This window comes from Lithobates pipiens, unplaced genomic scaffold, assembly GCF_037356315.1.
Source record: "Lithobates pipiens isolate NorthernLeopardFrog02 unplaced genomic scaffold, aLitPip1_a1.2 Scaffold_23, whole genome shotgun sequence".
NCBI classification, from domain to species: Eukaryota; Metazoa; Chordata; class Amphibia; order Anura; family Ranidae; genus Lithobates; species Lithobates pipiens.
The window spans coordinates 217325801-217350162 of record NW_027507785.1 but is presented as its reverse complement, the minus strand read 5'-3'; the positions used below and the strand labels follow the sequence as shown (position 1 = coordinate 217350162).

Sequence of the window (24362 nt, the reverse complement as noted above, 5' to 3'; positions counted from 1 at the left end):
AATACCACAGTAACAATGTGTCTGGCAGGTACATAGTGAGTTAGAACTGTATAGGTTACATAAAGGCATATTGCATAACAAAATCTCCCCCCCCCCCCCCCCCCCCCCTAAAATCAGGGGTGTGTGTTATACGCCGATCCCCTGCTATTTCTAACCCTTTCTGCCATTCTCTGCGGCTACCGGGTATTTTCAGCAGCTTTCGGAAAGCTGAAAGCCGCCGAGAGTGGCCGAAAATGGACAAAAGCCGCCGAGAACTACCGAGTGCCGCCGTGCTACACAGGACAATCGCTCCATTTTTAAATGGCAAAGACGAGGCTACAAATGACTGACAAGGCTGCAATGATAGGCATTTAAATATAAGTTTTTTTCCTTAAACTTCCCTCCTAAAAGTTTTTTTCTTTTAAATTGCCTCCTAAACTTGGGGTGCGTGTTATACGCAGATAAATACGGTAAATATTTATTTCATACAAAACATAGTAGTATAGTAACATGTTAGTTCATTTTGTAAACCTAAAAAAACAAAACATTATTGCGTGTCTCCACAATGTAGTAAACATAACCTTATTTGATTGATACAATCCAGTATGGCATAATCAGTAAAGTATTGGTAACAATCTTATAGTGTAAACAAGGTGGGGCATCTAATACCCAACATGTTTTGTGGCTTCTGCCACTCTTCAGGAGCAGATGTAGAATAGGTGTCTAGACACAAAGAGGGGGGAAAGGGGAAATTGGGACTTTATATGAGGCAAAGAATGTATAAATGCATCTACCTCCATCCCTAATCAAGTATTATAGGAAAAATGGGATGGGACTTTGAATGAAGCATAGCTGCAAGGTAGGTATGCAAGGACATATCTGAAATTCATTAGCTAGGTATAAGATTAGAGGGTAAACAATAATAACATGAGTAGAATAGGTGTCTATTAAAAAAAAAAAAAAAAAAAAATTATTAAAAAAAAAAAAATACAAAAAATTTAAAGATTGTAAAAGTGAGTCTGGCTATATAGGAGGAGGAGAAAAAGGGAATAGAAAAACAAATACATATATTGTCATGCAATATGCCTTTATGTACCGTATATACTCGAGTATAGGCCGACCCGAATATAAGCCGAGGCCCCCAATTTACCCCCAAAAAAACTGGCAAACTTATTGACTCGTGTATAAGCCGAGGGTGAGACATGCCTGTCCATCCCTGTGTGTGTGTCCGTCCATCCCTGTGTGTCCGTCCATCCCTGTGTGTCCGTCCATCCCTGTGTGTCCGTCCATCCCTGTGTGTGTGTGTGTCCATCCATCCATCCATCCCTGTGTGTGTGTGTCTTCATCCATCCCTGTGTGTGTGTGTGTCTCCATCCATCCATCCATCCATCCCTGTGTGTGTGTGTATCCATCCATCCCTGTGTGTGTGTGTGTCTCCATCCATCCATCCGTGTGTGTGTGTGTGTGTGTGTGTGTGTGTGTGTGTGTGTGTGTGTGTCCAGCCTACCTGTGTCCCGAGCCTTTGTCCCGAGCCTCCGTCCCGTGCCTTGCCTCCGTCCCGTGTCGTGCCTTGCCTTGCCTCCGTCCCGTCCCGTGCCTTGCCTCCGTCCCGTGCCCTCTTCGTCGGCGCCTCGGCGGCCATTGTAAAATTCAAAAGCCGCGCCTCCGCCTTCGCCTGTGATAGGCGGAACACTGAATTTCCCAGCAGCCTGTGTTCCGCCTATCACGGACATCGTATCATCCTCGTCCGTAGTACGAGGATGATACGATGTCCGTGATAGGCGGAACACAGGCTGCTGGGAAATTCAGTGTTCCGCCTATCACAGGCGAAGGCGGAGCCGGAGGCGCGGCTTTTGAATTATAGAATGGCCGCTGTCTGTCTGCTCGACACGCTGATCGAGCGGGCAGACAGCGATGACTCGAGTATAAGCCGAGGGGGGCACTTTCAGCCTCAAAAAAGAGGCTGAAAATCTCGGCTTATACTCGAGTATATACGGTAACCTATACACTTCTAACTCAGACTCTGGCAGACACATTCTCCTGTGGTATCTCCCTGGCTGCATGCTTCATATAAAGTCCCATCCCTTCCCCTAATTGCCCCATTCAGTGAGATAAAGGAGACCTTGGCCTTAAAACAGGTGGTGGTTCCAGCCTTGGCCCCTTCAGTGAACTGGCACTTTCATTTTGTATGCTGTGGGATTCGGCATGGATCATTCCAGGCCTGTCTTTTCTGCTGCAGGAACTCTTGCCACGAATACATATCCAATGGTGGGCTGAATGCCAACAGGAATATTGCCTATAAATCACTGTGCTGTTTGAGGCTTCTGTCTAATCAGGCGTCTCGGGGAACCTACTATCCTGTTGGGAAAAGACAGTTACTCTAGATTCCAAATCTTCTGAGCCCCGGCATAGATTTGTATTGCATTCAGAGGCCACTGCAGTGCCTAATGCTATGGAGATTCTGAGGCTTAGGCCACATCCTTAAACCTAAATGAATACATTCCTGGTATGTAAGGAATTTCTTGCGTAAATATAGCAGGTTTATATAAAAATAAGCCTGTATCAGATTTAGCCAAATGTGCTCAAATGGTATGTGTCCATCAGGAAGCTTGGCAAGCTTTTACTAATGGAAAATGTATGGAATGTTGCATGAATTTGTTTATTCAAAGAGAAAGCTCCTCAGAGAAATCCATTATAACTATAGCCTTTATAAAACAATCAGGTATGTTTCTATCTGGAAATAACCAAGCCATGGGATGCATATTAATATAGGGGAGACTGTCCCAACAGCTAAAGATGCCCGATTTTCATTCAGGCACTACTATGGCACAGGACACCCCCTACTGCTAAAATCTGGTGCTCTGGGAACTCCACCTCCTGCACTTTTGAATGTACAGGCTATGCATTGCCAAGCCCATGCCATAAAGACCTAAGCCCAGAGTCACATGACCAGATGCTGCTGTTCAACCAAGAAGCTATAAATTATTCTGGATACATGGCTTTTATAAATGTAAAAGTGTCCTTACCTATACTGGCCTCAGCCATTTATCCGGTGCATTCTTGTAACACTCAAATGAAAAGGATTTTTTTACAGACTCACAACGCAGGGGGCGAGGAGCTGCAATTACACTCTGTACACAAGCTCTGAAAGCTGATTGGAGTGGGTTGTTCCCACAGCATACGGGGATAGAGCTGAGGCTGTCAATCACAAGCTGTATGCTGAGATCCTCATCACCTTATGGTGTCAGGAAAACATGTCAGAAGTGACTAATGCAGACAGCGCAGGAACAAGGCAGCATAGAGAAATTACACTTAGGCTGTATTCACACCTGGGCATTTTGAATCATGGCATTTTTCTTTTTTTATATTATTTCTTTATTCATTTTCAAAAATATCAGTTAAGTAAAAAAAGATACACATTCTACAAACAATATATACACCCCCCCCCCCCCCTTTTCATATTTGGTCTCCACTTCTCCCCTCCCTCCAACCTGATCCCCAGCATTTCAGCATATTTCTTTGTACTTTTAAACTCTCCAGCTTTTCCATATGATATTACATTTCCTATCTCATCCTCTCTGCTACTGCACAAGTGTTCCATTATATTATATAATATATATATTTTCTACTCTCTTAACCCAATCTTTTATGGTAGGGCTTTCGAGTTCCTGGTGCTTTTTTTGGTATTGCTCTTTACTGAGCTCTTGTATTGTTTAATTGTCTTTTCTGTACTATTGAATAAACAGAACCTCGGGTCTTCAGGAAAATCTATACCTGTGATCTCCCATATTTGTTGCAACACCTTCTGCCAATATCTCTGTATTTTTGGGCCTTTCCACCATAGATGGGCCATAGTTCCTTATATATTACATTCTCTCCAACATAGAGGTGATTTTTTTGGTTGAAATTTTTGTGGCGATTCTGCCTGTAATTTTAGAACACTCTGCTAAAATGATTTTCAAATGCGATTCATTGTAATGACACATACAAACATGGTGTGGTTCCGCCACTATAAATGGTGCTGCAATCCACATTGCATTAAGCTTGTTGCCCAAAAATGGATCAGGAGCTTCTTTCGGGTGACAAGCTTTGTGTGATGCGGTTTATGGTTTGCGCTTCGGATAGAGGCAAGTAAACACTATAGAAATATGTGCTTTGTTAGATTTTATGTCTGAGGTTTACAAGCACTTTTAAGGTAAGCTGCCGCGCTTTCGGTCTATTGGACAGAATTGGAATTTTTTGGGGTTTTTACAGTAAGCATTGCTGTATACAGTACATCGATTGAAATACTTGCTTTGCCACAGATTTGTACTCTCCATCAGTCACATAATGTACCAACAGATGAAAGGCAATTTTTTCTTCACACTGTGACTGGAAATCACGCCATTTATTGTAAAGTACCTGTGGTCTCCCAGCACATACTTGTAGGATATGCTCTTTGACACAATACAAAACTCAAAAAAATATACTGGTCGAATATTTATAGCATACATCTTTTATGAAGTATAAAAATAGAACGATTCTCGCTGTGTTACATGATGTGAAAAGCACATAAAACACAGGCTCTGCACACATTTCAAATACTTTTCAATAGTAATATTTAAAAATATGAGTATATCTTAAAGAAAATGATGAACAGCAATATAAAGATGGCAAGTGCAATAAGCTTTTTTTTATAGTGTATATTGCAATTTAATAAACAGCACACCCTATAGTTTGGTGTAAAGTGTAAAAGGCACTGTAGAATTCTGGATGAAATGGCACTGGACACAGTCCTTCGGGCTCACGGATCCACAGGCAATTTTCGTGGCTATGCCTCTCCCACATGCCAGAAGCAGCAGCCGTTTTAGGTAATGTACCGGCAAGGTAGGTTTCTTTAGCTTACTGTTTTTAAAGCGAACATGTCAGGCACTCAGTCCGCTCTTGCTATTGGTCGCAGCTCAGTTCCATCCTCTCCGTTCTGCAGTGGCCTGTTCTTTATCGCCTCTGGGTCACTGCTACTTTGGTGTATTAATGTCTGTGAAAATAATTTTTGAAACCACAAGATATATTATAAAATGCAGTTCAATAAATGTTGCACAAATCCAACACAAATTAGAACAGGAATAAACGCAAAGCAGGTTTATATAAAAGGCATATTAAAATGTATTTGATTGGGGCTAGGGTTACCATCATATGTTAAAGTGATATTAAACGCACACTGTTCATTTTATATTATCCCTTGTATATGGATGATGATGATTATTTAAATTTAAAAAAAATCTAAGTACCTTTTTCCTAAACAACATACAGCTGTCACATGACCCAGTACAGCAGGATAAACCAAATTAGTTTTTTGCAGAATACAAAAAACAAACCTCTTAGTAACTGAGTATGAACAGCATGCAATACACCATTTATTGATAGTTTTTAACGATGTGGGTTTAATGACAGTTCAAGGTCAAAACTGAACAGTGTCCAAAAGTGTGACTTCTAAACTAAGGGACCTGGCTTTATTAGGAGACATGATTTGTCAATGCATTTAAAAATCCATAAGCCGGCCATAAACATATTTTTTTTACTTTGTACAGGCAGTGGGCTGCAAATAAATGAAAAGAAAAAACACAGGGTTGATGGCCACTGACCTAGAATACCTCCGTTTTTAACAAGTAGTACTAGGAGCATGAACATAAACACAGAGGCATGGGCCTTGCTCTCTGAAAGAACTCCTAGAAAATTATTTTCTGTGAGTACAAAACTTCTACCCTCTTCCTCGTCCATTGAGGGGGGGGAAATAGGAATTTAGATACTGTCGGGGGTACCAGAGCAACAATGGTTAATAGGCAGAAGTAAGCAGAACTTTGGACTGCTTGCCTGAAGGACTGCCGCCCAATTCTTACACCTGATGAGATCTACTTGATGCTCAAGAACAAAAAAGAAAAGGTCACCACCAGAGAGAGTTACTCCACATGGAAGGGAACAAAGACCTGGGTCAAGCAAGAATCGACAAACCAGAACCCCACAAAACCCAAAACCAATTCTCCTGCAAGGAAAAAAAAACTGATGTGGTCGTGAAAGAACAGGTCCAAAGAGTACCTAGGACAAAACAAGTTTAGGTGGAAAAAACTTGCAGGTCTACATGGCAAAGTCCAAAGCCTTTTCATCGCTGACTCTAAAGGATCAAAGAGACAAAAAAGAGGTTGTCTCGTCAGCCAACAAATCTTTTCAGATTTTCCAGGGAAAACCCTGGAAGAGCTAAAATATAACAGCCCACCACGGATGTGAATTGACTCCTAAGACAGAGAACTTGGGCTAGATCCTACAAAGTCAGTATAACTGAAGGGTAAGGTGCATGGTAGATACCCCCACAAGGGAAATGGAAGTGAGATCTAAGCCCTAAACTGGTGAGATAGAAGCCACAAGATAAAACCAATGATAAAGCTCATACATTTCCCTGGTACCACTGGGACATTTCAGAAGATCCTGTTTACAAATGGTCTTGCTATAGGTCTAAGAAAGTGCCTGATCCCTTAGATCAAGAGAACTGTCAACAGCCATGGAGCAAGAGATATGAATCTCAGCAGAACATTCACCTGAGTAATAGGAGGGCAAGAGAAGGCATCCAATAAAACTTTCTCAAGAGGCTACAAATCAGCCAACAAAGAAGGACCTATCCCCACATGTACAGGTATCACAAAGTCATTAATAAATACTTTGTTCCTGTAGGTGGGTACCAGCAGCAGGAAACTAATGCGGAATTGCAGCTGACCATTCAGGGAGGCCCAGGTTTTCCAGCGGCAATTTTCACCTACCAAGCAGAATTTGGGGCGCACCTAGGTATGTTAACCTCTCCTCTACATCCATAGTCTACCAGATGAGAGGAACTGTTTCCCAAGGTTGTAAACCTCAGACATGTAATCTGAAAAAAATCACATCCTTCTATTGCAGCACCTCAATGGTGTTTAACAGAGTCTGAACCAGGAAACTTGCTCAAAGCGGTATCCCCTAATGAAGAAGGAACCACCTGTTCTGAAGGGCCACACAGTAGTTTTGGGGATAATGGTTCTTCAGTGAGTGAAGCCCCTGATGCAAGTAGAAGGACCCATCCAAGCTACCTGGTTCATAGAGACAGACATTCTAGATTGCTCGAGAACCAGAAACATAATGTGGAGGGGAGCCTAAATAGACCTGCAGGTGAGGAAGAAGTGTTTTCCTGTCTAATAACGAGGGACCTAAAAGTACACATACTGTGGATCTTTGTAGCCAGGGACTAAGCTGGTTAACTTAGTCCACAGGTGACAGTTTCCAATGCTGAAATCTGATGAAACCATAACTGGTCAGATCTTGCAGCTGTTAGGCTTTTCAGGAAGATGCAGAATATTTAGTTCCACGAAGCTGACTCGCTGATCGTCTAAGCATCCCACAATGGGGATGCCAGTAAAAGGCACTAGAATGAACACAGAAGCCTATGACCAAGAAGTATTAGGTGTGCATGGGCAACAGTGGGTATTCCAGGTCTTTATGAAGGCAGGGAACAGTCAAATCTGATCCCAGTCAACCTAGTAGGTCAGGGGACAAAGATAAGGGAATTGGGACTTTGAATGAGGCTATTAATAGGTTAGGTAAAATTACAGTGCCTTGTGAAAGTATTCGGCCCCCTTGAACTTTTCAACCTTTTGCCACATTTCAGGCTTCAAACATAAAGATATAAAATTTTAATTTTTTTTGTGAAGAATCACCAACAAGTGGGACACAATTGTGAAGTGGAACGAAATCTATTGGATATTTTAAACTTTTTTAACAAATAAAAAACTGAAAAGTGGTGCGTGCAAAATTATTCGGCCCCTTTACTTTCAGTGCAGCAAACTCACTCCAGAAGTTCAGCGAGGATCTCTGAATGATCCAATGTTGTTCTAAATGACTGATGGTGATAAATAGAATCCACCTGTGTGTAATCAAGTCTCTGTATAAATGCACCTGCTCTGTGATAGTCTCAGGGTTCTGTTGAAAGCGCAGAGAGCATCATGAAGACCAAGGAACACACCAGGCAGGTCCGTAATACTGTTGTGGAGAAGTTTAAAGCCGGATTTGGATACAAAAAGATTTCCCAAGCTTTAAACATCCCAAGGAGCACTGTGCAAGCGATCATTTTGAAATGGAAGGAGTATCGGACCACTGCAAATCTACCAAGACCTGGCCGTCCCTCCTAAACTTTCAGCTCAGACAAGGAGAAGACTGATCAGAGCTGCAGCCAAGAGGCCCATGATCACTCTGGATGAACTGCAGAGAACTACAGCTGAGGTGGGAGAGTCTGTCCATAGGACAACAATCAGTCGTACACTGCACAAATCTGGCCTTTATGGAAGAGTGGCAAGAAGAAAGCCATTTCTCAAAGATATCCATAAAAAGTCTCGTCTAAAGTTTGCCACAAGCCACCTGGGAGACACACCAAACATGTGGAAGAAGGTGCTCTGGTCAGATGAAACCAAAATCAAACTTTTTGCCCTCAATGCAAAACGATATGTTTGGCGTAAAAGCAACACAGCTCATCACCCTCAACACACCATCCCCACTGTCAAACATGGTGGTGGCAGCATCATGGTTTGGGCCTGCTTTTCTTCAGCAGGGACAGGGAAGATGGTTAAAATTGAGGGGAAGATGGATGCAGCCAAATACAGGACCATTCTGGATGAAAACCTGTTGGAGTCTGCAAAAGACCTGAAACTGGAATGGAGATTTATCTTCCAACAAGACAATGATCCCAAACATACAGCAAAATTTACAAAGGAATGGTTCATAAATAAACGTATCCAGGTGTTACAACGGCCAAGTCAAAGTCCAGACCTGAATCCAATCGAGAATCTGTGGAAAGAGCTGAAAACTGCTGTTCACAAACGCTCTCCATCCAACCTCACTGAGCTCGAGCTGTTTTGCAAGGAAGAATGGGCAAGAATTTCAGTCTCTCGATGTGCAAAACTGATAGAGACATACCCCAAGCGACTTGCAGCTGTAATCGCAGGAAAAGGTGGCTCTACAAAGTAGTAACGCAAGGGGGCCGAATAATTTTGCACGCCCCACTTTTCATTTTTTTATTAGTTAAAAAAGTTTCAAAAAGCCAATAGATTTCGTTCCACTTCACAATTGTGTCCCACTTGTTGGTGATTCTTCACAAAAAATAAAAATGTTATATCTTTATGTTTGAAGCCTGAAATGTGGCAAAAGGTTGAAAAGTTCAAGGGGGCCGAATACTTTCGCAAGGCACTGTATGTTTGAACATGTTTTAATGACATATTTAAATTTTTATGTATTACAAAAGTACATATTGTGTATAAAGTAACAATACATAATATGGATGCACACATGACAAAATTGTCAAATTACTGAATGTACATAACATAGTCAATAACAGCATAAAAATAATTGTACATAACTGTATGAATTCATATATTATATATATATATATATATATATATATATATATATATATATATATATATATATACACACACACACACACACACACACACATGTTGGCTTTAAACTACCTCAGCTCCCGGGATAGACTACCCTTCTGGCCCTGGCCCTACCCATATTACATACTATTGTACTCTGTTGTATATAAGTACCTAGGCCTGACAAACTTGACCTTTTCTGTTGTGCCTATTCTAACATTAGATCTAATTACATATTGTTCTTTATAGATACCCTATAAAGGGTCATTAAAACATGTTCAAACATATTTTTACCTAACCAGTCAATAGCCTCATTCAAAGTCCCAGTTCCCTTCTCTTTGTCTATTCAAACTAGGGATGGAGGCACATATGTGCTTCATTTAAAGTCCCAAAACTCCCCACTTTTTCTAGATTAGGTCAGGAGGACCCATTGTAGAGGCATGCTAAGGGGTACCATTAAAGTGCACATTTCCCTACATTCATTAAAATCATATCAGCTCTGCATGCTGGGAAAAAAAAAACACCTTGCATTCATTAAACATTTTTCCTTTTACTTGCAATGTGTGACTTTCCACTTTCTGGTTGAGTGAAGCACTGGTCTATTTACCTGGCCTCACAGCTGCATCCTAGGAATGCTTCATCACCATTTATAAAGGTGCCTTTGTTGTAATTTTTAGGATAGGGGTGAAGTTGTTCATTATGGGCTTTTTCATGTCCTGAGGATAGTATATTTTCCTGGGAGAAAGAGTGGTGGCCTGGAAGGGGCACAACTCCAAAAACAGAGATGACATGTTCTGGAGCAAGGGGTTCAGGGGTGAAGGGAGCACAGGGAGACCTGGAAAGGGGCATTAATATGTGCTGTAGCACAAGAGTGGCCAGCTTAAGGGGGCGCCAGGGGCAAAGGATTAACCTGCGAGTCTAAAGGGGGGATTCTCTGCCCCTGAATGTCTGAGAGGCAAACTACAGAACAACCTGTCAGGGTACATAATAACTTTCATGCTAAAGGTTTTACAAAGGGTTTAGCTGGGCTCTGACTTAGAGCCTTATGGGCTGCCAGAGAGTCAGTCTCCGAGGGCACCTACAGCATAAGTAGGTAAGAGAGAGAAGGTTCAGCTGACCTCTCCCTAGGTTTCCTAAGTTGAGCCAGGAGAATACTCTGGCCTTCCATAGAGTACTTGATGGTGTTATCAAGTGTAGAACCAAAGAGACCTGTCCCCTGGAAGGCCAAGCGAGTCATGTTCTCTTTGGATATGGTATCAACATTCCAACACCTTAACCAGAGTGCTCTGTGCATCTGTATAGAATACAGACCCATGTGGGACAGAAGCTAAGATGCTTGTAACAAGCCATCACAGCTGAAATAGAAGGCGCCAGACATCTTTTCACATGTTCAACTAAGAAGGGGTCTACAGCAGAGGCAGATCGATACTTTTGAGGGATCTAACCTATTTTTCCACAGATTGAAAAAGTCACAGCTGGTACAGGAAGAAGGACAGAACCTGTCAGAGATTCCAACTGTCTTCCAGTAGAATCCTTAAAGGTAAACACACCTTCCAACTGTATAGTGATTTTCCTGTTAAGGTGGGTCACTGGCAGATCTGCAGTGGGTATACACCAATGTTTAACAAATTCTCCCTCAAAGGGTAACACATCCAACACACTCTCAGGTGGGACCAAAGACTCATCCGGGTGCATCCAGCCTGCATAGTAGAACAACTCGAAAAATATGACGCTGGACAGCAGGATGATTCTCCAAATGCAGCATAGTACATGCTGTAACAATGAGAGCCAAAAAAAAACTAATACATAGTTAATGGCAGGAGACTGTGGTGCCTCAAAAATAGTCTCTTTCGAGATAAGTTGTTTGGACTGAATCTGAGTCAGTGGTGGTCACAGTGACCAGTGGCCCAGTCTGATCTTAGGCCTCAATATGGTCAGAGGGCAATGGGGTGTGCTAGGAGCCTCTGAGGACAGTAGCCACATCGAATTGGATGATTCTGGCCACAAATTCTTGAATGACAGCAGTAGAGGTCACTGACAACAGGTTTGGTAATTTGGCCTTTATTGGATGGAGCTGAGGGAGATTCCAGTAATGCAGTTCTTAAAGAGGGATTTCACTGTGGAAAAAAATATTAAAAGCCAGCAGCTACAAATACTGCAGCTGCTGACTTTTAATAAATGGACACTCACCTGTCCCAGGGTCCAGCGATGCCGGCAGCCGAGGCCCGATCGATCGCTCGGCTCTCAGCTGCTGCCGCCACCATTCTAGGTGAGGGAATCAGGAAGTGAAGCACCGCGGCTTCACTTCCCGGTTCCCTACTGCGCATGCGCGAGTCACGCAGCGCAATAGGAATTGTCCGCGCTGTCTCTGGAACCCGTGTGTGTCCCAGCAGACAGCGCACAGGGACAGGAAGAGGCATAGACTCCCGTGGGAGTCTATGCCCGGAAGTGGGTGTAAATACCTGTCTTTGACAGGTATCTGCACCCCCCTCCCCCCTGAAAGGTGGCAATTGTGACACCGGAGGGGGGGAGGGTTCCGATGAGAGGAAATTCCACTTTAGGGTGGAACCCCGCTTTAACTAAAGGGTCACTAGATTCAAGATTACAGACATTCAGTGGATACCAAGTAGACACCCCTGAATTTATTTGAAGGATATGGGTTAGGAACAGGCATAGCATCCTGACTGTCCCCTTTTTATGTTCAGACTTGTTGCAACCTTGGCCCAAAGACAAGGCCTCAGGTACTCACAAACCCAGGCAGCAGGTGCTGATGAGGGTCAGTTGTCCAGAAGAGACCAGGTCACTTGTAGGTGGGCAGAAGAAACAGACTAGAGATTGGAATTCCAACACTCTACCCAGCTGATGGTGTCAGCATGCAGGCCTTCGGCATTAACCCCCGACTGCGATAACCATGGAGGTAATATGAAATTTCAAAAGGTGCCCAGCAGTGCAAATAAAGAGGTAGCTCACAGTGCTTCGGCCTAATTGGCCTAGTCAAGAGAGTGAGTCTACAGAGAAGCAAGCAAGCTTCTCTGTAGCCATGGTTCTGGACCTCAAAAGCGTTTGGCCGCTAACTTTCATCAGTACACCAAGGTCTGGAAAGCACCAAAGCAGATACCAGTGTCCAAAGGTTGCATTTCAGACCTAGCATCCCCCAGTTCAGAGGGGTCTGTAAAGGCCAGTCCAGACAGCTGCTACAGAAAGACTAGCTCAAGCAGCAATGTAGTGAGGAATCTTGACTGAAGTCCGCCAAAGGATCCAAAGAAAGAGCGAAGTAAAAAAGCCTAGCAAAATATGAGTAGATGCCAATCTTCCCAGAGCACTAACACAAATTGGAGGCATGCTGGATAGATGGGTTATACTGGGGCTGGCATACATTTTTTGGGCTTTTCAGTGTCCAATCCTCCAGGAAGGAGTAGTATAACTAGACAATATATGAATTTCTGTGTACCTCAATAGATGAGAAAGAAGTTACTACACACCATCAAGGGTACATGCAACACACTTGGGAAACACTGCCATAGAGAACTATTGTACTTTTTATTCTACCAAAATACCATTCGTTGCCAGCAGTGGAAGTTGCAGTTAAAATCTGTAAAATTGAAAATCCCTTGAGCACATCTGACAGCTACTGTAAGAAAAAGACCCCTGAATACACCAGAAATGACCAATATTACTGTAAATTTTCATTAATGATATTTACATTCTTCTGTTTCACTAGAAAACCTAGATCTTCCATCACATTGTTATTATTATGGCTAGCTATGATTTGGGTAATCTCAGCCATAAGGACTTAGCTACAATAACTCACTGATAACTGCATAAATACAAAATGTAAGTGCCCCATAATACAGTATTATATTTTTCTTATTAAACACAAATAATCCCTTAAAAATGTCAGCTTGTACAGTATGATCCTGTTCATATTTCTAGCTCTGGCAGAACGCCACTAGTCTTGTAATGGTGGAGGACACATTTTTGTTGCGGGTGTACTCTGATTCCAGGAACAGGTAGGCTGGATTTGGCTACAGTCAGCTAGTTTAATCATAACGACATCCCCCAGCTATAATGAAACATGGTTCACTACTCCTCTACTAATTTGCTGTAATTAGGAATGAAACATCTCCTTGGCATAAAAGTTTGTAATGCAGTTGGAGAGGTTTCTGCTGATGCATTGTAAAATCTGCTAATCATCTGTTCTTCATGTGGTTTGTTCTCCAGTCTCGGGAAGACCATGGAGAATCTCTGGCCCCATGTTGACTGGCCAGCAGGGGGTGTCACCTTTTAATCTGCTTTCCAGACCCCCTGCCCATATGCTAGGTACATTTTCTAACATTTATTTTTTCCCTTCGAACAGGGAAAATCTCTGTATTGGCGTTACAGCATGTGGGTTTGATTGAGGGAGGAAACGGAGAGGCTGTGAAAGAAAAATCACCAAAAGTAAAGGTGTCAATAGGCCCAAGAGTTGCACACATTAATGCTTACTCACCGTCAACTCTTGATCCATGAAGTAGGGGTTTTCAGATGAGCCATCGTTGGTCTCAATGTCTATTGCGTAACACAGAAGCAGACTATGTACAACGCTTTCAAACAGGGATAAGAAACTGTGGGCAACTAGGTAAGCAAAGAAAGCAACTAACAGCAGCGGGATGACCCAAACATGCAGTTCTCGATGGTAATTAAAAGCCATTAGTCCTCCAAATACTGTGAAACACACAACGAAAACCTAGGGGAAAGCCAAAAAAAAGTTAAACACATTACATTCAAATCACAAATATGCCTTTTGGTAGACAAACTGTAAGGCCGCGTACACACGCGGGGACTGTTCGCCCAACTTTGTCCGCTGAACAGTGTTTCGGCGGACAGTCCGCCCGTGTGTGGGCTTTCAGCGGACAGTTTCAGCGAACAGTCCGCTGAACAAGGTTTTTCGGAATTTCCGAAAAACTGTCCGCTGAAACTTTGTTTCAGCGAACAGTTCCCTCGTGTGTAGGCTTGTTCGACAAACTAAGTTCCGCGCATGCTCAGAAAGGATTTACACGCCGAAAGTTATAATGCAGTGTATAGGACGTCGTATTTTTCGTCCCCTCGTACGTGCCGTTCACGTCATCGCGCACGGTTTCAGCAAACTGTTCGTACGTCGTGTGTGGCCATGTCCGTCCATGCTAATTTTGAGCGGACTGTTTGCCGAAACTGTTTGACGGACAAAGTTGGGCGAACAGTCCCCGCGTGTGTAAGGCTAACAGTCCCCGCGGCCTAAGGCTAAAGCAGGTCATAGATGGATCCAAATTCAACCAGTTTAGCAGGGACCAGCTGAATTTTCGATCCATTTATGGCCGTTCGACAAAAGTTGACTTCTGTTAAATGGGGATATGGTGAATCTATTTGTTCCACCAAAAATTAGTCCATGAAATTATTCTTCACTTCCTGTCCCAGGAAATCATTCCAAAGAGATGGGATATCCCTGCTTAAAAGAGGTTCATTCACTGGAAGAGTTTCCTTTGTCTCCTATTCTTCTCATCACTCGGATTTCCTATCAGTTTCAGTACCAGAGACAATGGACATGAGGAACGATTAAGAGGGCAAATCTTCACACCAGGGACACAGATGGCAATAAAAACCTGACAGAGTATAGAACCCTTCCACATATTTAAAATAATGTGTAAGAAAAGCTAAAATGTATTTTTAACTCCCTGAAACTGTTAACAGCAGTGCCATATTTTTTCTGTTGCTTGTAACATGTAGATATATAATAATCAGTTCACAATCCAAACAAAATAAATACATAACCCCCCCCATTCCTCCATATATAAAAGTGCTCAGTTCCACTATTAAAGTGCCCTCAATACCACAAATATTTCAGTCACAGAAAGTTTTTAGTGTTTCAATTTCAAACAATAAAATGTGCTTTAAGCAAAGGGCCACAATTTCAATAATAAAGTGTCCAATACAAAGCAGCAATTATTAGTGCTTCACTTTACTCCAAGTGCTCATTGTCTCTAATTTTATGATGCCGTTATCAATTCTGCATCCAAAATATTGCACACTACACTTTGTGCCACCAGCATTTCCTCCTCTGTGCCACCGCCTGCATACCAGCGAGAATTCACCAGAAAAGTAGGTCAATAAGCACTTTTCTCAAAGGGGATGCTGTTCCCTTAAGCGCCTCCACCAATCTTGTTCAGTATATTACACCACGCTCACTACATAGATTAAAGTGGTTGTAAACCCTTACAACCAACTTTGACCTACAGGTAAGCCTAGATTAAGGCTTACCTGTAGGTCCAAGAAATATCTCCTAAACCTATACGGTTTAGGAGATATTTACCCGAAGACAGGCACTGCTGTCTACGGCGCGGCGCGCAGGCGCACTGGGGCAGGCCGCACATCGCGGTGATATGCCGCGAGTGTCGGCTCCCGTGCGTATGCGTGGGAGTGATGTCATCGTGGCTCCGGCAAAGAGACCCGGAAGTCGCTCCGGGATCCATGGCAGCGGCGAAGAGGAAGACGGAGGACCGCTTCGGGGGCTTCGTTCTCAGGTAAGTTATTCATAATGAGCTAGTATGCTATGCATACTAGCTTATTATGTTTTTGTCTTGCATGATTTTTTTTTCAGGATTTTTTAAAAAGGGTTTACAACCACTTTAAGCACAAGCAACAAAAGTAAAATCACATAGCATAAAATCCTTATTTATTGATAAAATCACATACCAAAAAAAACAAATGCACTCACATAAAACTGTGCTGTGTTCCAGAACTAAGATAAAACACTTGTTATTACTCCGTGTCAGGTCCACTCTCATCCCATGTGAGCTCAGCACTTCCATGCGGTATGACGTCCGCACCTGTTAGCTCTGTACTTACGCGTTTCATTTTCCAAAGTCTTCCGAGAGTGTCTTCGCTTCACTGAGCACTTGGGAATAAAATGAAGCACTAATGATTGCTGCTTTGCACTGGACACTTTATTATTGAAATTGTGGCACTTTGCTACTACACTGGACAATTAATTGTTTCATTTCTGTGACAGAAATATAATATTTGTTGTATTGACAGCAATGGAATATAAGTACTGAGCACTTTATATATGGAGGAACGGGGGTTACGTATTTATTGGGTTTGGCTTTTGAACCATTATATATCTGCATGTTACAAGTAACAGAGAAAATATAGCACTGTAGAACTGGCTATACACACTCAAAGCCCATTTTTATTAGGTACACCTTGCTATTGCTGTTGGGCCCCCTTTTGCCTTCAGAACTGCCTTAATTCTTCGTAGCATAGATTCAACAAGGTGTTGGAAACATTTCTCAGAGATTTTGGTCCATATCGACATGATGGCATCACGCAGTGCCTGCAGATTTGTCGGCTGCACATCCATGATGCGAATCTCCTGTTCACCACATCCCAAAGGTGCTCTATTGGATTGAGATCTGGTGACTGTGGAGGCCATTGTACAGTGACCTCATTGTCATGTCCAAGAAACCAGTTTAGGATGATTTTAGCTTTGTGACATGGTGCATTATCCTGCTGGAATTAGTCAGGAGTCATAGTTTAGTCATAAAAGGATGGACATGGTCAGCAACAATATTCAGCCTATGGCATTTAAACAATGCTCATATGGTACAAAGGGGCCCAAAGTGTGCCAAGAAAATATCCCCCACACTATTACACCACCACCAGCCTGAACTGTTGATACAAGGCAGGATGGATCCATGCTTTCATGTTTACATCAAATTCCAACCCTACCATCTGAATATCACAGCTGAAGACTCAAGACTCATCAGACCAGGCAACGTTTTCTTAAATCTTCTATTATCCAATTTTGGTGAGCCTGTGTGAATTGTAGCCTCAGTTTCCTGTTCTTAGATGACAGCAGTGGCATCTGGTGCGGTCTTTTGCTGCTGTAGCCCATCTGCTTCAAGGTTTGATGTGTTGTGCGTTCAGAGATGGTATTCTGCATACCTTAGTTGTAATAAGTGGTTATTTGAGTTACTGTGGCCTTTCATCATCTTGAACCAGTCTGCCCATTCCCCTCTTTTCATCCACACAAATGCCGCTCACTGGATATTTTCTCTTTTTTAGACAATTCTCTGTAAAACCTAGAGATGGTTGTGCTTGAAAATGCCAGTAGATCAGCATTTTTTGGTGCCCGTCTGGCACCAACAACCATGCCACGTTCTAAGTCACTTAAATCCCCTTTCTTCCCCATTCTGATGCTCGGTTTGAACTTCAGCAAGTCTTCTTCACCACGTCCAGATGCCTAAATGCATTGACCTGCTGCCATGTGATTGGCTAATTAGCAATTTGTGTTACAAAGCAATTGAACGGGTGGACCTAATAAAGTGGCCGGTGAGTGTATATGCAAAACACTTAATAAGTGTGGACTACCACAGCATGCTAACAGCAGACATATGTTTTCATACATGTCAGCATAGATAAATTGCAAAATGCTCCATCAAACTGACTTGAATAGGGAAAAAGAAGGTCAGCACAGCAGGCAGGTTTCTTTTCCAAATGTGTCCCAGTGCAGATCATTGGTGTAAGCAAACGACAAATAGCAGCGAATCTACGCATTCTACTTGTGTAGGAGCCTATATGAATGAGCCCTGAACAAGCCCCATTTTCTGTCTGATTTTGAACTAGTCTGCATACATAACATCCATTACAAACATCTGTAACATACTGCAGCAAAGGTTATCTGGGGTTTTCAGAATTATTTTGCCAACAAATACAAAAGCTGAGCAGGAAAAATAATTTAAAGCACTGCAGCCAGGTGTGAACACAATCTGTCTCAGTACAACCCACTAAATCTAGGAAACCACATTTAATGGCTGGACCACAGTAAACAGAAATATGCATTGCTGTTATGGGGAGACACTACACATCATCATTGTCTCTGCATTGCTTTGCTGAATAAGCCTGTGCTGAATGACTGGTTAATATGTGTATGGGAGAAACCTCATCTCTCTCCTCTGGAATAAAGCGGTAGTAAACAGTGTTAAAAAAACAAAAACAAAAAAACAACAACAAACGGTCCAGGTCATGTCATAGTGTGCTAGTATGCACTGCTCACTAGCACATTATGACAGACTTGCTTATAAATATCCCTCACCGCTAACAGGGATTCCATCTTCACCTGGTCTTTTTGGGATCCCCGGGCATTGGTCATTTGAATGGCTAAGCCGTGATGACATCACTCCCATGCATGTGCGCAAGACTCATGCCTGAGGCACATCTCTCTCTCAATGGACGGCATGCCTGACATCTCTGGCTGCTTAATATCTCTGAAACGGTGCACATTTAGAAGATATTTACTGTACCTACAGGTAAAGTATTCATACTCCTTGATGTTTTCCACATTTGTCATGTTACAACCAAAAACGTAAATGCATTTTATTGTGATTTTATGTAATACACCAACACAAAGTGGCACATAATTATGAAGTGGAAGGAAAATGATAAATAGTTTTCCAAATTATTTACAAATAAATATCTGAAAAGTGTGGCGTGCATTTGTATTCAGCCCCCCCCCCAAAATCTAGTGGAACCAATTGCCTTGAGAATGATTAAAAATAAGTGCAGTGCTATACAAAAAAGTCAATGTACATATACAACATTATATATATATATATATATATATATATATATATATATATACACACACACACACACATACACACACACTCTTTCCCTTGTTGCTTTCTGGTTCCTCATGCGTCAGCCTCTCAAAGAGGGGCTTGAGAGGCTGACGTAATAAACGGATAAGCCATAAGAAGGAGGAAAATCTAAAGAGGCCATTCAGAGTTAGAGAGCTCTTTAATGGATTATACATAAATTCAGTCCAACCTTTTTATTTCATTGTGTGACCCAGTGGTTGGCACAGTGGTGTAGTGGGTAGCACTCTCACCTAGTAAAAAGGGTCGCTGGTTCAAATCCCAACCATGACACTACCTGCATGGAGTTTGCATGTTCTCCCTGTGCCTGCGTGGGTTTCCTCCGGGTACTCCGGTTTCCTCCCACACACCAAAGACATGCAGGTAGGTTAATTGGCTTCTGTCCAAAATTGGCCCTAGTATATGAATGGGGACCTTGGATTGTGGGCTCCTTGAGGGTAGGGACCAATGTGAGTGTACAGGGATAGGGACAATTGTAGACACTCACTCAGGTTGAACTGGATGGACTGGTGTCTTTATTCAACTTTACCATGTTTAGTTATTAAGCCTATAAGGTGAGGGCACAACTGGTGAAGGTGGCACGAGGTTATCTATATATGAACAGAGGTGGATTATTGTGAAGATATTGCCTTCATTCATCTAAATGATATCACAGTTCACCAAATGGACTGTTTGTTTTTTTGCACGATTGAGTGGAATTTATAAGGACACTGTTTAATAAGGATAATACTGCACTTTATTGCTAGTTTTTAAGGCGTAATTTTTTTTTTTTACATATTATTAGTGACTATTTTACAGCATATTGCAGTTTATATATATATATATAATTTTTTTGTATATGCACACTTGATATTTTTTTATGTTCATTAGATTTTTTGTATAGCACTGCACTTATTTTGAATCATTTTGTATTTTCACATATTTTCTAAGTGTGGGAAGTGCCGGCAGCTTTTTGGTACTATATAGCAGCTCACAAGGTTTTATCTAAATTTTCAATTGCCTTCAGAAGTCATCTAATTAGTAAATAAAGTTCACCTGTATGTAATTTAATCTCAGTATAGATACAGCTGTTTTGTGAAGCCCTCAGAGGTCTGTTAGATAACCTTAGTGAACAAACAGCATCATTAAGGCCAAGGAACACACCAGATAGGTCAGGGGTAAAGTTTTGAAGTAGTATAAAGCAAGCAGGGTTAGGCTATAAATAAAATACCACAAGCTTTGAACATTTCACAGAGCACTGTTCAATCCATCATCTGAAAATGGAAAGAGTATGGCACAACTGCCAACCTAGCAAGAGATGGCCGTCCACCTAAACTGACAGGCCGGGAGAGCATTAATAAGAGAAGTAGCGAAAAGGCCCATGGTAACTCTGTAGGAGCTGCAAAAATCCACAGCTCAGGTGGGAGAATCTGTCCACAGGACAACCATTAGTCGTGCTCTCCACAGATCTGACCTTTATGGGAGAGGGGCAAGAAGAAAGCCATTGCTGAAATAAAGCCATAAGAAGTCCTATTAGCAGTCTGCAAGAAGCCATGTAGGGGACACAGCAAACATGTGGAAGAAGGTGCTCTGGTGAGAGGAGACCAAAATTTTACTTTTTGGCCTAAAAGCAAAACGCTATGTTTGGCAGAAAACGAACACTACACATCACCCTGAACACACCATGCCCCGTGAAACATGGTGGTGTATCAGGCATCTGTGCATCATGTTGTGGGGATGCTTTTCTTCAGCAGGGACAGGGAAGCTGGTCAGGGTTGATGGGAAGATGGATGGGGCCAAATACAGGGCAATCTTAGAAGAAAACCTGTCTGTAAAAGACTGGGGAGGAGGTTCACCTTCCAGCAGGACAATGAACCTAAACATACAGCCAGAGCTATAATGAAGTGGTTTAGATCAAGGCATATTCATGTGTTAGATTTGCCCAGTCATAGTCAAGACCTAAATCCAATTGGGAATCTGTGGCAAGACTTGAAAATTGCTGTTCACAGATGCTCTCCATCCAATCTGACAGAACTTGAGCTATTTTGCAAAGAAGAATGGCAAAATTTCACTCTCTAGATGTGCAAAGCTGGTAGAGACATCCCCAGAATACCCCAAAAGACTTGTATCTGTAATTGCAGTGAAAGGTGATACTACAACATTGATTTAGGGGGGCTGAATACAAATGCATGCCACAATTTTCAGATATTTGTAAAAAAGTTTGAAAATAATTTAACATTTTCCTTCCAATTCTCAATTATGTGTCACTTTGTGTTGGTCTATCACATAAAACCCCAATAAAATACATTTACATTTTTGGTTGTAACATGACAAAATTTCCAGAGGTATGAATGCTTTTTCAAGGCACTGTAAGCATTCTTATAGGTAGATAAAGTGGATAAGAAGCGTAATTTACTACCGCTTTAATCTTCAACTTTTTAGCTGTGGGGTCCTCCCTCCGCCTGCATTCTGTTATGTGAAAATCCTAGACCTCTGAGGTTTGGGGTGGTGATATAGGACATACCAAGGGCAATAAAGGCCACTTCACATGTGCAGGCAGACTGCAAAAATACTCTATGGCAGTTCCTATTGGCACCCCACTTATGCTCCCCTTTTACAGATCATAGAATGAGCTGTGGGCAAGACATAGCGCTAAAAAATATTTGGCAATCAATTGGCTTACAGGATTATAAGCACCATTTTTAGGCCTTCGCAATCCGACTGTCATCCAATCTGATGGATGAATGCGGAATGGATCTCCCATCTGTCTGTTTTTGGCGGACAGGTTTGGATTGGATTCTGGCGGGTGTCCGCAGACACATATCCACCACTCCATAAAGAGCCATGGCTGGTCTGATCAGGTCCGCCTGAAAACTGACCGTCCATGTGAAACCAGGCTTAAACTGCATTTTTGTAAACATGCCCCACTCAAGTTGAATTAGTTCTGTGTGAATAGAAAAACAAATGTAATAAAGCTATTTGCTCTCCAGGCCAAATGTTATTCTTCATACAGAATTAGAGCGTATTCGGAAATTACAGCATTATGGCCAAGAAATGAAGCCGATGATCATATTTAAAGTGGTTCTAAAGCCTAAAAGTGGAACAAAGTAAACCCTCCTATTCTATGCACCCAAGGAAGCTGCCATCATAGCCTCTGTTTGATCTGCAACTTCCAAGATGCTGCACATGTGATCAGTTATGACACCAGCCATTTGATGGTTTGTTAGTTTGGTTGAGATCACAAACATTCCTGGCATGTAACTTTTTTTGAAAGTGTTAAATCGAAGAAATTTAGTTCCACAGGTTTTTTTTTTTTAACCGTAATGCATTCTCTGGATTCAGGTAACAAAACCTTTTCTGAAGAGGATTCTCCCCCTCCCCTTATACTTACCTGAGCCTTGCCCAATCTTGATGCAGCACTGTGGCCCTCCCTCCTCATAGGGAAGATTGATAGCAGTGGGAGCTATTGGCTCCTGCTGCTGTCAATCAGATCGGATGAGTGGGCGGAGCATAAGCCCTCTGTCTATGGACACAGACAATGAGGCTAGGGAGCGAGTTCCCCCTTGGTAAGCACCTTGTTGGGGGGGTACTCAGCATAGGGGAGCTGCCAGGAGCACTTCTGGGGGACCCCAGAAGAGGATGATTGGGGCTGCTCTGTGCAAAAAAAGTTCTTTTTAAGTGGTTTATTATAATTCTAATTACCATAATAGTTCCATCTAGTGGCCATAATGCAGTATTTTCCTGATCCACTCTATTCTGTATGAAGAATAACATTTGACAAGTGGAGGTTCACACAAAAATTATACCTCCGCTTTTCGGAACACCCCCCCCCCAGTGTCACATTTTCCACCTTTCAGGGGGAGCAGATACATAATGTATTTGCACTCACTACCAGACAGACTCCCACGGGAGTCTACGCCTCTTCCCATCCCCTGTCAGCCAGAGACACACGGGTCCCAAAGACAGCAGGGGCCATTCAGATTGAGGAACGGGGAAATGAAGCTGCAAGGCTTAATTTCCTGATTCCCTTACCGAAGATGGTGGCAGCAGCATCCGGGGACCAAGGGATGGTTCGGCCTTGGGTGCCGACATCGCTGGATCCCATTTTTTGTAGCTGCTGACTTTTAAAAGCGGGACTCCCGCTTTAAAGAGAAATGAGCATTATCACCTTTGTTTTTCCTCTCATTTGCACAGAACGCATGTATATGCAGTTTTACAGGACAAATAACTATTGGCTCTATATAAATCCTGTATAATAATAATAAAAATAGCTCTTCGATTTTTTCATAAATACATACCTAAGACATTAATCTGTGTCTTATTATATGAACTCACATTAATGACCAATACCTTTGCTGCCATGGGTAGCTCATCTATTACAGATATTGTATGAAACTGAAGGAAAGAAAGGGTTAATTTTGTAGTCTATAATAGAAACCTGTAGACTTATAAGTGCCTAAGGGAGTATGTCCACGTTCCCAAATAATATGACACGCACTTTGATGGACACCATACCAAGCATTGTTGAAAACATGTTACCTTTCCGAGAAAAACAAGGAATATCGCTGAGCATTTCAGTGATGAGACACAGGGGGGAGTTTTCGCCATGAGACTGTAGGCTTCCTTGGCAGATGTACAGAATGGGGTTCCATTAATTACGGTCGCTGTGTACGCATTCTAGAAGTTGAAGAGATGAGGAGGGATTTGTTGAAAGTGAAATTTTCTCAAACAGTGAACATAAACAGAGGAGTTTTGTTTGCGTAACCCTTGTCTGCGTTCTCAGTGTGCCATAATTATATACCTTTCAGATCCCACCACCAACCTCATCAAGCTTACACTGCTGTGCCTGGACATTATATTTAGAGTTTAAAGAATTTGACATTCAATCAGTTTTAATTATTCACAGTAATGTGAACAGACGTCACACTGACAGCAAAAAGCTAAGTACACTAGTAGAATTTTTTTCAATATTTTTTGTTTTAAGAACATGCATTTGATTTTCTAATCCATAGTGAAGTCAAAATCAACATTTATGTTTGACCACAATGACAAGAAATTTCAAAGGAAGAGGATGGAAAATTTTTCTTGAACTAATTTCAGACAGTGTATGTAGCTTTCAGTTAGGACATTACATTCATTCCAAAATCAAATGTTAAAAGCAAATTACATTTTGAAGTGCTTTTGAACGACATTCGTCCAGTCATAGACTATATCAAACAATTTTCGTATGAATGTTTAATCGAAGATATACCAGTGTATAGCCAGCTTTAGGTGGAAACACGGATTTGTGTAAATATTTTAT

At 42.0% G+C, this 24362-nt stretch overlaps 1 protein-coding gene across 2 annotated transcripts in view; it reads right to left on the bottom strand.

The window, feature by feature from the left end:
- Positions 1–4458: 4458 nt before the first annotated feature.
- SLC44A3 (solute carrier family 44 member 3) overlaps positions 4459–24362 on the bottom strand; it is a 217191-nt gene continuing 197287 nt past the window's right edge. The window contains exons 14-16 of one of the 2 annotated variants that reach the window (XM_077452855.1): positions 23600–23737; positions 13900–14136; positions 4459–4996 (exon numbers count right to left, since the gene is read on the bottom strand). In XM_077452855.1, coding sequence (XP_077308981.1) covers positions 4892–4996; positions 13900–14136; positions 23600–23737 — 480 coding nt within the window. In that variant the 3' untranslated portion in view covers positions 4459–4891. The remainder of the gene's footprint in view (positions 4997–13899; positions 14137–23599; positions 23738–24362) is intronic. The other variant, XM_077452856.1, reaches the window with a different exon arrangement.